General features: G+C 38.2%; 1 protein-coding gene across 2 annotated transcripts in view; it reads left to right on the top strand.

Annotated features, from left to right (window-relative positions):
- The window catches only part of Dnajc13 (DnaJ heat shock protein family (Hsp40) member C13), a 122,541-nt gene that overhangs the window by 74,326 nt on the left and 33,579 nt on the right, over nucleotides 1-14,636 (top strand). For both annotated transcript variants that reach the window (XR_009056975.1, XM_057766478.1), the window contains exons 30-36: nucleotides 2,450-2,604; nucleotides 3,096-3,141; nucleotides 5,397-5,551; nucleotides 6,998-7,199; nucleotides 8,758-8,873; nucleotides 11,972-12,050; nucleotides 13,677-13,812. Coding sequence is in view for 1 of the 2 variants with exons in the window: in XM_057766478.1 (XP_057622461.1) it covers nucleotides 2,450-2,604; nucleotides 3,096-3,141; nucleotides 5,397-5,551; nucleotides 6,998-7,199; nucleotides 8,758-8,873; nucleotides 11,972-12,050; nucleotides 13,677-13,812 (889 nt within the window). In the remaining variant the exon portion in view is untranslated. The remainder of the gene's footprint in view (nucleotides 1-2,449; nucleotides 2,605-3,095; nucleotides 3,142-5,396; nucleotides 5,552-6,997; nucleotides 7,200-8,757; nucleotides 8,874-11,971; nucleotides 12,051-13,676; nucleotides 13,813-14,636) is intronic.

Raw genomic sequence — 14,636 nt, 5'->3', positions numbered from 1 at the left:
AAATCCAGGTCCCCTACAAGAGCATTCAGTGCTCTTAACTGCTGAACCTATCTCTAGCCATAGTTCTACATTCTAAATTGAGTTGTTAATCTGGGTATACTGGGGAAGGTATATCCAGGAACCTAAATGTGTGATATCTTCAGATTCTAGAATAATTCAAAATGGATTTTATTTTTTAGCCATTCTTAAAAATCACTTTGGGAATGGCAAGGGTGCACTCCTTTGTGCTACAGATTGATGTGGGCCTATAGGCATGCATGCACTAGCAGCTTACAGATAGGGGCACACTCATTTCTCTAACAGCAAACTCACTAGCATTCTCCTCAGATTTTGACTGTTTTTAGTTAAGGGTTTTTTTTTTTTTTTTTTTTTTTTTGGTTTTTCAAGACAGGGTTTCTCTGTGGTTTTGGAGCCTGTCCTGGAACTAGCTCTTGTAGACCAGGCTGGTCTCGAACTCACAGAGATCCACCTGCCTCTGCCTCCCAAGTGCTGGGATTAAAGGCGTGCACCACCACTGCCCAGCCTCAGTTGAGGGTTTTTATGGATAATGACCACTTCAAAGCATAGAGTTGGATAAGTAGGTTATTGTAACATGAAGGGCCAGGCCTGCTTGTTTGTGTTTCTGTCCTGCCCGGTACCCCACAACTGTTTAGCCCCAAAGAAAATCACACATAGGTCAACATAAATTATAAGCTGATTGGCCCATTAGCTCTAGCTTCTCACTGGCTAACTCTCACATCTTGATTAACCCATTTTTCCGATCTATGTTAGCCATGTGGCTCAGTACCTTTTTTCAGTGGGGCAGATCACATCGTGCTGCTTTGGTGGTCTGGGCAGGAGTGGGAGGAATCAACTTCCTCCTTCCCAGAATTCTCCTGTTCTCATTGCATCATTTCTACTTCTTGTCTTGTTTTCCCACCTGTATTTCCTGCCTGGCCAGTCAGCGTTTATTTATAATATGATTGACGGAATACAGATAATTCTCCCGCACCAGGTTATACTAAAATTTCTCTTCTTTTTCTGCATTATGCTGTTCTTTTGGAATTTCTAATACCTACAATTGAGACTAGCAATAAACCCAAATAAGTAGATTCCAGAGATTTTAGGTAAACTTCTTCCTATCTATTTATTATTCTAACCTCCTAACTGTCTTTATTTTTCCATTAACTATACATTAGACCTTATGATCTATGGTGATGATTTATATCATTTTAATTCAGTGACAGTTTATGTTTTAACATGTGTGGCTATCTAATACCCATGGAAATCACTGATAGTACAAAGACTGCTGAATTGGCTTAAGAATTTTGGGGTGGTATAGTGTACAGTGAATAGCTGTTCTAGGTTTTCTCATACTGTGACAACTTGAAATTCTCTTATTGTTTGATTGATAATGTGAGGTAAAACTCAAGTTCTGCTATTTTCCAATACCTAATCTCAAGCTATAGCTGCCCTTAACGTTTGAGAAGATCCTACATGACTGTTATTACTTTTTTTTTTCCTTCCTAAAACTTACCATAACATGCAGCAGTGTGAATGCCTTGTTGAACAGATAGGACATGAAACAGAAAAAATTTGTGACTCCAGCTTCAAAGACAAACAATTCTTCTTTGTCACTCCTAAATCTAGATTATTGGCTTGTCACAAAAACTCTATTCATCTTATACCTGAGTCTCTTGGCCTATCACATGGAGATAATGCTTACAGCCTGCTGTGTATGCTTTTGTTTTTACTAGTAGTAATTGACTCCAAATTTGGAATTTTTTGGAAGAAAGTATTTAAAGAAAATTGAAGTACCACCTTTATTATGTAAGCAATAAGTAAAACTTACTAAAGTGGGTTAGCACACATTTGTTCAGAGCAGGCTCTGCTTGGGTCTGTATTAGCTTAGATGCAGTCAGTGAGTTGAGGTGTCCCCTCAGTGTTTTAGAGCCTTAGGTCTCTCAGTGCTTTGTGGTCATCCCAGCCTCAGAGTTGCACTTGTAGCCCTGCTTTTCAGTGCCGTTCACTAGGGGCTGGTTTGTGTTCTATTCCTCAAGTATCCTTCAGGGTATTGTTCATATCAGCTTAACTGAAATTAATGCAACACAGATGCACATAAATGTGTGTACATGTGCATGCACATGCCCACATGCTCTCATATGTGATCAAATGCATGTAGACAACACACACATACACATGCACTCTTATATGTGTGTGCATCAGAGACACTCTGAAACAAACAACTTTACCTGTGACAGCGCAACAAAGCTTGCTTTGCCCACATGGAGGCCTTTTCCCATCTCACTTCTACCAGTTCTCAACAGTGTTCTGCCTTCTGCCTTAAATGTAGAATGGATCCTTTTAAAGTTGGTTTTGCATCTGATACAACTTTATTGAATCCCGTGGATGTAAGAAATGATAACCTCGGCATAACTCACCCAACAGAATATTTTGTTTACTTTTTCAGCTACTGCTGACCTTTGACCCTATCCTTGTTGAGAAGGTTGCTATCTTATTACACCACATTATGCAAGATAATCCTCAGTTACCTCGCCTCTATCTCAGTGGAGTGTTTTTCTTCATCATGATGTACACAGGTTCCAACGTGCTTCCTGTTGCTCGGTAAGAACATGAGAACACTCTGTCTTAAACTACCTGTTACATATGGCACACTTGACAGGAACTTTTGCATCATTGATTTTTTTCATTATAACAGTTATCTAATTAGATGTCTAAAAATTTGGAAAGTAAAAGAGAATGTGGGGACTCAGAATTGTGCCAATTTACCAGAACTAGTATTTGAAATTTATTTTATTATATGTATACATATATGTAATAGAAATGCATTTATCTATGCACACAGTTTTATATTTTGCCATCTTAATGAATATCTCTATTACTATGTAGCCTTAATATAACTGTACTTCAAAATCATTATAGAACATTTCAGGTCTTTCCTTAATCAAATTAAGGAAATATGGATTGATTAGTTGACCTTTTAACTTCTTTTTTAACCTTTTTAAAATGCATTAATGATCCATTCTTTAGATACATAAAATCACCAAAACCTAATCAGTTTCTCTATCTGAAATACACTTTATTTTTCTCTCTAGGTTTTTGAAATATACACATACCAAGCAGGCTTTCAAATCCGAAGAGGTAAGCACATTAACTGCCTTCACACAGACACTCAGTGATCTGTCTCCACACTCTCAGGTAGTTTTCAGAGTGTGTAAGGACTTGAAGGTCGGCATCACATAGTACTTCATTCTTCGTAGTACCTACACATAAAAAGGCTAAGCAGATTTTGTAAATGAAAGTGTTGCCATTATGTCTACATTGAAATCGCAACTATGATTCATCCCTTGATAGATTTTAGTATGTTACCCTCTTCATGTAGGAGTCAGATTAATAGCTTTTGTAGAGCTGATATTGTAATCTGATAATTTTTAAGATTCATTAAGACTAGAACTTCCTTGTGTTCAAATCCCAAGGCAAAAAAAATGGCAGGTTTCCTTTTTGAAGCTATACTGTCTTCACATGCTGTCATTGCCCTTACATTCAGGAAAACTTGATGTTGACAAAAGATGGCATTTAGGAAATTCATCAACCTGAAATTTTATTACCTATCAATTATTTTACAGAGATACTTTGTTGTCAAAATTTGCGGCAGGTGTTTCAAATTTGTTCCGCTTTTGCTAGAACATTTAATTTTTTATTTTGCCCAAAGCAGACCACTGCTTAAGACCCTGAAGAGTATTACACCACTTTGACATTAGAAACTAGACAGTAATGAAGGCTTCACAGAGCCACTGAAGCCCTAAGCAAAACGAATTTGACTGGCACATTTACGTGAATCAGGTGGTGCTAGCATTTTACAGGGTTTATAAGTAGAAAAGGCGAGGATAAAAAGCAGTGTCTTTAGTGATGCTTAATACAATATTAGTCTTTTGGGGCATCCTTTCTCCTTTACTTCTGTGCATCAATATGTAGGTAATTTCTTTAACAAAACAAAACAAAACTGGGCAAGGGGGTTTTGTGTGTATGCTTTCCTCTGTACCTATAAGGAAACCAGAGGTCAACTTGAGATGTCTGTCTAACCTCTCACTGAACTGAAGTCCAATGTTTTGCCTGGGCTGGCTGATCAGTGAGCTCTAGGATCTTCAGATCTGTCCCTGTGTCATCTCTCTCCCATCCATGCACTGAAGTTACAGCTCCTGCTGTCCTCTCAGCTTTGATGTGGGTTCTGGGGATCTAATTAGACCTTCATGCTTGTGCAAGAAGCACTTTACAGTCTGAGATAGCTCCCCAGACCCTGGAAACTTCTATTTTAAAAATTATTTGCCCTAAGTATTTTGAATAATTGCAACAAAATTCTATATGTAGGAAGTCCCAAATAGTAGAACTCTAGGAAGCTGAACAACAGATTTTTTACCCAGCAGTTTAACAAGTAAATTTATCACTGTTGTTGGCAAAAAGTCTGAAAATTCTCATTTTGAATATGTTTCTTTTCCATCTGTAGTGCTATCCTAGAGAAGCAAAACACATTAACTCATCTAGATGGGAGGAAGAGAAGCATTTGCATTCATTGGGATCAGATTTCAATCTGAAGAGAAATGAGTTTTAAAATATAGCTTCTTAAATTGTGAGCAGATTTGGACTTCTTGATCCAATTCGTTGTAATTGCTTTAAATGAAATCTCCTTTCTTAAATTTTATGCCTCTTTAAAATCTTGATTTAAGGACTAGTGAGATGGCTTTGCAGGTAAGGTGCTTGCTACCAGATCTGGAGGTCTGAGTTGAGTCTCCAGGACTATGTAGTGGAAGGTGAGAGCCTACTTCTACAAGTTATTCTTTGACCTCCACGAGCATACCCTGGCAAGGGGAGCACACACGCACGCACAGAGTAAATAACTAATTTTCAAAGGAGCTAGACTTACTGGGTTTTGAAAACAGCAGGTATGGGTAGGAACTGTAGCGACTGGTAGAGTACAAGTAGGTAATGTCTTTATGGATCCTCCTTGTTGTCCATCGTTGTTACTCATGGCCACAGGCTCATCATCCTTAGTCCTGTGTGGTGGTGCAGTGACCCCTGAGAAGTCTAAGACTGCTGCAAAGCTGGTGGCTGTTGCTTCTGCCTTTGCCTTCACCCTTTGCTGTGTTCCTCCAACCCCCTACAGCACAGAAGTGCTTTGTTCTGGTTGTGTTTGTTTGTTTTTGAGGCAAGGTCTCTCTGCCTAGTCCTGCTGTCTGCCCTTGAACTCACAGAGATGCTGGGATTAAAGGTGTGCTCCACCACACTTGGCCTTGTGCTCTTATCTTGAAATGCTCTAATTATTCATTTATCAAAATTTTAAAGGTGATTTTTATTGTTTCTAACTACATTTTGTCCATTTTTGTTGTTTTTATTTTAAGACTAAAGGACAGGATATTTTTCAGAGAAGTATACTTGGACATATCCTACCTGAAGCAATGGTTTGCTACCTAGAAAATTATGAACCTGAGAAGTTTTCTGAGATTTTCCTAGGTGAATTTGACACTCCGGAAGCAATCTGGAGCAGCGAAATGAGGTGAATAACCCGGGCTTGTGTTTATGCTTCGAATGTTTGTTGCTGATCACCTGGCTTGATTTCCATTGCAAGAAGCGTTCGTATAGTTTCTGTATGTTCCAGATCAACTGATAGGTTTTGACAAGACCTGAAGCCTCTTCTGTTCTCCTAGAAATTGATAAATTACTGTTAATATAACTTTTATATAAGAGTGTTACCTGTTACCACTAATGGCAATACAGTCAAGACACAACTTCTGGATTCTTGGGAGTAGGCCTGCACTTCACAAACTATGCCCATGTAAAATGAATCAGACTAGAGATGCCCACAAGAGTTTTGATGAACATTTCCTAGCTGTCTTAAGGTTTTATTGCTGTGAAGAGATACCATGACCACAGAAAACATTTAATTGAGGCTGGCTTACAGTTTCAGAGATCTAATTCGTTATGTCATGGCAGGAAGCATGGGGGCATACTGGCAGACATGGTACTGAAGAAGGAGCTAAGAGTTCTACATCTTGATCTGCAGTCAGCAGAAGGAGACTGTGTGCCACACTGGGCATAGCTTGAGCATAAGACCTCAAAACCTGCTTCTACAGTACACACTGCTTTCAACAAGGCCACACCTCCCAGTAGTGCTGCTTCCTATGGGCCTACAGGGGCCATTTTATTTCAAACCACCGCCTTAGCCAACAGGTTTTGACATTACAAGGAAAGCATGGGAGAGACCCAGAAACACATGGCAGTGTACACTGTGCACTTCACCTGTTCCTGGGAGACATGGCTGCCTCTGTGAAACTCTCAGCTCTCTTAACTGCATGGCATTTGGTCTTTACACCACCCGTTTCTCAGGCCAACTTTACATTCTCCATGCCCCCTATTTATTATCATTGGATTTTGGGGGTAGGTTGACCTTTATACTTGTTTTATTCTGGCCACCATGTTTAATGGTTACATTCTGTGTGTCAGTCATATTTTTGTTGAGAGAAATATGTAGGAATACAAATAAATTAGAAATAGCTTTTGTGTGTAATATTTTTCTTTTTTAATTGTCCTGAGTGCCTCTCTCAAAAAGATTTTTCTTACCACATTGAATTCTGCTTTGCTTAGGGCCCGAAAAAGACCGGTGCCTGTAATGAGCTTTTTGGGCGGTAAGAAGTCTTAGTGTCTGGCTATCCTGCTACCTGATACACGTGCAAACCCCATCTGACTCTGTAAGGGCTAGGTTTTTAGTAGGAATGACTGAGCCGATCTGCATTTGTCTTCGGTCTCTATCATCGAGTATTATAGATAGGTTTATTTCTTCTTGAGTATTTACAGTATGATTAAAATACCCAGTAACATTTAATCAAGCTTTGTAATTGAGTAATTCTGAAGATTTATGTAATTTTCTTGCATGATTACCCATGTTTCTCTTTAAGTAAACTAACCCTTCAGAATGCCTGAACGGAAGCTTCTGTGATTGTAGGCGCCTCATGATAGAGAAGATTGCTGCCCATCTTGCTGACTTTACACCTCGCCTGCAGAGCAATACGAGAGCACTTTATCAGTATTGTCCCATCCCGGTTATCAATTATCCACAGCTAGAAAATGAACTATTTTGTAATATTTATTACCTCAAACAACTTTGTGATACACTCCGGTTTCCAGATTGGCCAATTAAAGACCCAGTAAGTTCAGTTTGTTCCTTCTTAAACTGCAAAAACAATTTCTAAACACTTGTGAATATTCTTTCCTCCTGTGATAAAAATGATAGTAGCTTCTTTGGGTGTTCATAGTGCTGTGTGCCTGTAGTCCCCACTGTTGGGGAGGGTCACACCGAAGGATGCCTAAAGTTCGCAGCAAGCCTGAAAACTGGTGAGATTGTCTCAAAGGAACAAAGAGGAAATCGCTGTTTCTTAAACAACATGTACTAAGTAGTTTGTTAATACATTTTGGTAGATTTCAGACTGAACGGTATTTAATTTTTTACAGTTTTTTGTCTTTTATGACCAAGACAAGTTTCATTCTCTGGCTGGTGCCCATCTCATGGACATAGGTGTTTGGTACCTGAGACAGTTTTAGGTTGTCTGTTACGGGTCTGTGTACATTCAAAATGGAGGTGATAGAAATGGCTGCTGTCTGAAAGGAGGTTCTGAATATTGAATGTTGATGTAAGCACAACTCCCTGATGTCCAGAAGAGCAGAGCTGAAGCCCTTGGGTCTGCGAAAAGGAGTAAAGTAGGCCTGGGCGCCCGTGCTGTCACTTCCTGCAGCATAATTTCCCATCCAAAGGGTCAGAACATCTGCCGTTGGTCCCACATGAACTGTCTCTGCACAATGCTGCCACCAGATACAGACAAGCCTGGCACTGGTTCATCTATGAAAAGGCAGAAAAGTTTTAAGTTCTCTAATGAGATAAAACTTTATTCCCTGAGAAATGTACCTTCTAGAATTTTAGCATGTTTTGGGGACTTTAAAGAATTAGCTTTAGTAGTAAACAGGGGCCCCTGTGTTATCCTGTCTTCTGGAAGTAGGAAAGTTGCAAGGCCAGCCAGTGATAGACCAAGAAAACAAAAATGAATCTGACATCTTGTGTAAAGTGTCTGCTCCTTTGGCATGTAGGCATACAGGCATGTTCTAAGTATTAGCCGCTGTCCTCCCATCCCTGTGCAGCCTCAGTGAGTTTTCTGTCTCTTGCATTTGTTTGATGCCAGCATATTAATAATAAGTAGGTGACATTAAGAAAGGCTCCACGGGGTGCTTGCTTTCTTAGTACAATGTATCTTGTACTAATTTTGAGGGTTTTTTTATGTTTTATGAATATTTCTTTAAAAGTTAACAGAGGGGGCTGGAGAGATGGCTCAGTGGTTAAGAGCATTGCCTGCTCTTCCAAAGGTCCTGAGTTCAATTCCCAGCAACCACATGGCGGCTCACAACCATCTGTAATGAGGTCTGGTGCCCTCTTCTGGCCTACAGACAGAATATTGTATACATAATAAATAAATATTTAAAAAAAAAAAGTTAACAGATACTTTGTTGAAGAACAAAAATACAACTTAAACAGAAGGAAATTCTGTAACTAATAACCTGGCTGCCAACAATGTTAACATTTTGTATTTCAGTATACTATAAATTGGATAGCTGAGAAATGTTGATTTAAATAAATACACCACAAATATTATACAAACCTAAAATTCTATTTTGAATCATTTTACTGGATACAGATTTTACTGTTATTTCTTTAAGGTTAAGCTTCTGAAAGATTCCCTTGACGCTTGGAAGAAGGAAGTGGAAAAGAAACCGCCCATGATGTCAATAGATGATGCTTACGAAGTGCTCAGTCTGCCTGCGGGCCAGGGGCTGTGAGTTATTTCAGAGTTATAGTAGTAGACGTCTGCTGTATAGTAAGACATTAGTACCAAAGATGAAAATCCATATAAACTAGCCATCTTTTTTTTAATTGTATTGATTTTTATTGAGCTCTACATTTTTCTCTGCTCCCCTTCCTGCCTCTCGCCTTCCCTTCAACCCTCTCCCAACATCCCTATGCTCCTAATTTACTCAGGAGATCTTGTCTTTTTCTACTTCCCATGTAGATTAGATCTGTGTATGTCTCTCTTAGGGTTGTCACTGTTGTCTAGATTCTCTGGAATTGTGATTTGTAGGCTGGGTTTTTTTTTTTTTTTTTTTTTTTTGCTTTATGTTTAAGAAACATGAGTGAGTACATGTGATAATTGTCTTTCTGGTTCTGGGTTATCTCACTCAAAATGGTGTGTTTTCTAGCTCCATTCATTTGCCTGCAAAATTCAAGATGTTGTCTTTTTTTCTGCTGTGTACTACTCCATTGCATAAATGTACCACATTTTCCTTATCCATTCTTTGGTTCAGGGGCATTTAGGTTGTTTTCCAGGTTCTGGCTATGACAAACAATGCTGCTATGAACATAGTTGAGCACACGTTCTTGTGGCACGATTGAGCATCCTTTGGATCTGTACCCAAAAGTGGTATTACTGGGTCTTGAGGAAGGTTGTTTCCTAATTTTCTGAGAAATCGCCACACTGACATCCAAAGGGGTTGTACCAGCTTGCATTCCCACCAGCAATGCAGAAGCATTCCCTTTACCCCACAACCTCTCCAGCATAAGTTGTCATCAGTGTTGTTGATCTTGGTCATTCTTACAGGTGTAAAATGGAATCTCAGAGTTGTTTTGACTTGCATTTCTCTGATGACTAAGGATGTTGAGCATTTCCTTAAGTGTCTTTCAGCCATTTTAGATTCCTCTGTTGAGAGTTCTCTGTTTAGGTCTGTACTCCATTTTTTATTATTGGATTACTTGTTCTTTTGATGACCAATTTCTTGAGTTTTTTGTATATTTTGGAGATCAGACCTCTGTCTGATGTGGGGTTAGTGAAGATCTTTTACCGTTCTATAGGCTGTCGTTTTGTCATGTTGCTTTACAGAAGCTTTTCAGTTTCAGGAGGTCCCATTTATTAATTGTTTCTCTCAGTGTCTGTGCTGCTGGGGTTATATTTAGGAAGTGGTCTACTGTGCCAATGCATTCAAGTGTATTTCCCATTTTCTCTTCTATAAGGTTCAGTGTGGCTGGCTTTATGTTGAGATCTTTGATCCATTTGGATTTGAGTTTTGTGCATGGTGATAGATATGGGTCTATTTTCATTCTTCTACATGTTGATATCCAGTTATGCCAGTATCATTTGTTAAATATGCTTTCTTTTTTCCATTTGATATTTTTTGCTTCCTTGTCAAAAATCAGGTGTTCATAGGTGTGTGGATTAATAGCCAGGTCTTCTATTCAGTTTCATTGGTCCTCCTGTCTGTTCTTATGACAATACCAGGCTGTTTGCAGTACTGTAGCTCTGTAGTAGAGTTTGAAGTCAGGGATTGTGATGCTTCCAGAAGTTTTGTACAGGATTGTTTTGGCTATCCTGGGTTTTTTGCTTTTCCATATGAAGTTGAGTACTGTTCTTTCAAGGTCTGTGAAGAATTTTTGCTAGGATTTTGATGGGCATTGCATTGAATCTGTAGATTGATTTTGGTAAGATTGCCATTTTACTATGTTAATTCTGCCTACCCAAGAGTATGGGAGATCTTTCCACTTTCTGGTGTCTTCTTCAATTTCTTTTTTCAAATATTTAAAGTTCTTGTCATACAAGTCTTCCACTTGTTTGGTTGGAGTTACTCTGAGATATTTTATGCTTTCTGTGGCTAATGTGAAGGGTGATGTTTTTCTGATTTCTTTCTCAGCCCATTTATTTTCTGTGTACAGAAGGGCTACTGATTTTTTTGAGTTAATCTTGTATCCTGCTACATTACTGAAAGTGTTTATGAGTTGTAGAAGTTCCTTGGTAGAATTTTTGGGGTCACTTATGTAAACTCATATCATCAGCAAATAGTGAGAGTTTGACTTCTTCTTTTGCAGTTTGTATCCCCTTGATCTTCTTTTGGTGTCTTATTGCTCTAGCTAGGACCTCAAGAACTATATTGAATAGATATGGAGAGAATGAGCAACCTTGTCTTTTTCCTGATTTCGGTGGGATCACTGTGAGTTTCTCTCCATTTAGTTTGATGTTGGCTATTGACTTACTTAAACCAGCCATCTTAAAGGGTTTATTTTATTATAGTTACTTACTTATTCATTCATTTAGGTTGCCTATTTATTGATATACACAAGACCCGTGAGAATAATCTGGAACTCTAGTCACTGACTCTGACCTATTTCTGATTTACTAACCAGATACATTCTTCTGATCTTGTTGGTAGCCATTGCATTTTATCAGTTGAACTCTTGTGTGCAGTGTGCCTAGCCGTCGTCTAGCACATGGTGCTACTGCACATTTTTGATTCCCGCTTCCTTCTCCAGTGCATGCTGTGCTTGGAAAAGGTCTGTGGGCATGTGTGCCCAGGGCACTGCATGTGGATTAGCGGCATCCCTGGGGAGTCTGTAGTGACTACATGTGATGGCAGAGGAAAATGCCTTCAAAGGCATTCTTTTAGAGTATAGAATATTTGCTAAGTTTTCTTAATACTGATAGAGTAACTTAAAATACACAGTTTGCAGTGGCATTTTAGACATTATGACTAATTTTTGGATTTTAAAACGTACTTCTTATTTTATCAAATCCCAAATACAATTTTGTAATTTTTTTTAAATAGATAATACTAAAACTATATTATAAGCAACTAAATTTTATAATATAAGTTTAACCTTGCTTGGGGAACTTTTAGCTTTTACTTCACCTATAAAGATAACATAAAAATATAATCTTACTTAAATCTTATTGGATTTAATTGGATACCTAATAAATGATCAGTTCCAAATATGGGATCAATACTACAATTCTGCTGTATAGATGTAGCATATTACAGCATAATGATTCGATGATTGTGTGTGTTTTTTTATGTACCTTACTGTATTCACAAACAATTTTCCTCCTTCCAGGCATGATGAGAGCAAGATTAGAAAAGCTTACTTCAGACTCGCACAGAAGTACCACCCCGATAAGAATCCAGAAGGAAGGGTATGTGCCACCTTTGGAATGGGCTTCACTTGATTTTGCTCTGGTTGCCTCATCCTGTGTACCTAATGTATGAACAGGCTTCTAGCCACACCACAGCCTGTGCTTTCTCTGTGGGTAGTCTTCTCACAGTCAGCTGGAAGGGGCTGCTCCTGTGACGAGTATGTTGAGGACAAATTTATTCTCTAGCCTTACCTATTTCTGTTTGAGAATTAACTCTCATTGTCAGTCATAAGAATAATAGATAAATTGTATTTAAGATATGTCATCATCATTCAGATTAAGTAACGTTTGTATTTTTTTTTTCAAATGACTCCCAAAATTCTTATTATCCTAAGCAAAGAAGTAGGAAATGGGAAACATAAGTATTTCTGACAAGGAAGACTTGGTGGTAAAAAGATGCCACTTTGTAAATGTAAACGCTTTTAAAGTTAAAGGCCTGATTGGCTTTTTGTTTTTGTTTCATTTTGATTCATTTTTAATTTAAAGGGAGATGTTTAATGAGTTTTTGTTGTTGCTTTGTTTGACTTAGCAATTCAAATTCAATTCAGTTCATACTCATAAGTAAAATCTTATAAAATAGCAAGTTTGATATTACTTGTCAGATTGCTAGGTTTAACGTTTTAGATTATTAAAATACTGTATAAAACTATCGTAGTGAAACTTGCAGGAGTCTGGCCCTTACATAAGGCTTTATGCTGCTGCTGACCGACGTTTCGTTTTTAGTTAAGTCATTTACTGTCTCTGAGTTGCAGGATCCTCATGAAGACAATAGTGGTACACACCGAAATAACTATTCTGCAGATTAAATAATAGAATTTAACACAGAACTTGGTGTAGTGCTCAGTAAACAGTAGCACTTGGACTCATTCAGATGAATCAACAAGTGAAACTGCTTGTCGTCAAACCCAGACCTCAAAATGAATAAAATCGGGAGAGCTAACTCCTGCAAGTTGTCCTCTCATTTCCACATGAGAGGTGGCAGGTGTGCACCCCTGTCTTCTCCCACATAGATGAAAATGTAATTAAACGAAGTTTTTAAAGAATAAAATAGACAGTAGTTCTTATCAGTAGTCTTCCTACATTGAGTCAGTCTTCGGTATAGATGAGAAATTTAGGGATTTTTATTAGGGGGTTTTTTGTTTTTTTGTTTTGAGACAGGATCTCATGTTTCCCAGGCTGATCTCTTAACTGTCATATGGCCAAGGATGACCTTAAGTTGTTACTCCTGTCTTCTGGGGTCACAAAAACATACTACTATGCCCAGTTTCTTTGGTGCTGAGCTTCAAACCCAGGACTTCATGTATGCGAGACAAACACCTTGCCAACTGAGCTAGACTCCCAGGCTCTTTAATATATATGTGTGTTAACATATACTTATGGCATATTTAAATTTTTATGCAAATATTTTCCTTGCACAAAATTGAAATCCTTGGATGCTTAGTCAAGAAAACAAATGTAGTTCCCTCTTAGTATTACAACTAGATGGCAGTTGGAATGAATTCCTTAATGTGAAGGTAAAATTTAAAGGAATTGGTAAATTATAATAATGAAATACCAGTTATGTCTTATTTTAAGTTTAATTAGAAAATTTCCAATTAAATCCTAATTGTTTGTGGTTACATACAGGACATGTTTGAAAAAGTAAATAAAGCGTATGAATTTTTATGTACCAAGTCAACAAAAATAGTGGATGGGCCAGATCCAGAGAATATAATTTTAATTCTGAAAACACAGAGCATCCTTTTCAACCGACATAAAGAAGGTAAATCCTCTGTTGTAATAGATCGTGGATTATTTTACAGCTAACCTCACTGAGTTACTTGTTTGGTAGCATACTCTAAAGGATTTGGATTGGTATTGAAAAGGACTTCTGGAAAGCCGCTGTCTTCCAAAGGAAGGCCTCAAGCGGTTGCTTGCTGTGCTCACTCTCTTCTGCCTGTGGTCTTCAGAATTTTGCATTGCTAACAAGGTTATTATTCCTTCCGAAATGGTGCTACTGTTCTGTGGTGCTGTTTGTTTAGTTCTATGTTTAGCCATATAATAGCAGACTCATTAAATGATCTATAAGCTAGTAAATGGAATCAGGAATTTAAAGATTATTTAATTATCTTCAGTGACATACATGTAAAAAACTACCTGACTTGGCTCTAGCAGCCCCAGAAAGCAGAGCACACCAAGTATGTATGGATTTAAAATGAAGAAGAAACTTGAAAAGATTGTCCCTCTCACATCTGCTATTTCATACTGTCTCTCTCAAGACCCTCTGTCCTTTGAGATAGTTAGAAAAACATTGGATTCTGTGAAATAAGTGCCATTTCAGGGTTCAGGGTTGTCCAAATGTTTTCAGGGCCATTGTAGGAAGTAGTCGTAGCAGTTAACAATCCAGAATGTCTAAGGCTGTGTTGAACATGTTTCAGTCTTCGTTGATATGAGGTATATATGTGATATAATTGTATTGATGTAGGAGCAGTGTAAGGTGGTGGTGTGGAGAGAGAAGGAAGAGTGTAAGAAGTAAGGATTCAAGAACGGCATTGATTGTTTGGGGAACTTAAGAAGAGAGGGGGTTGCAGTTGGATTTTGAAGGGG

Source organism: Chionomys nivalis, chromosome 4 (assembly GCF_950005125.1).
Source record: "Chionomys nivalis chromosome 4, mChiNiv1.1, whole genome shotgun sequence".
Taxonomy (NCBI): domain Eukaryota; kingdom Metazoa; phylum Chordata; class Mammalia; order Rodentia; family Cricetidae; genus Chionomys; species Chionomys nivalis.
The sequence above is the reverse complement of the archived record's forward strand: the minus strand, read 5'-3'. Positions and strand labels throughout refer to the sequence as shown.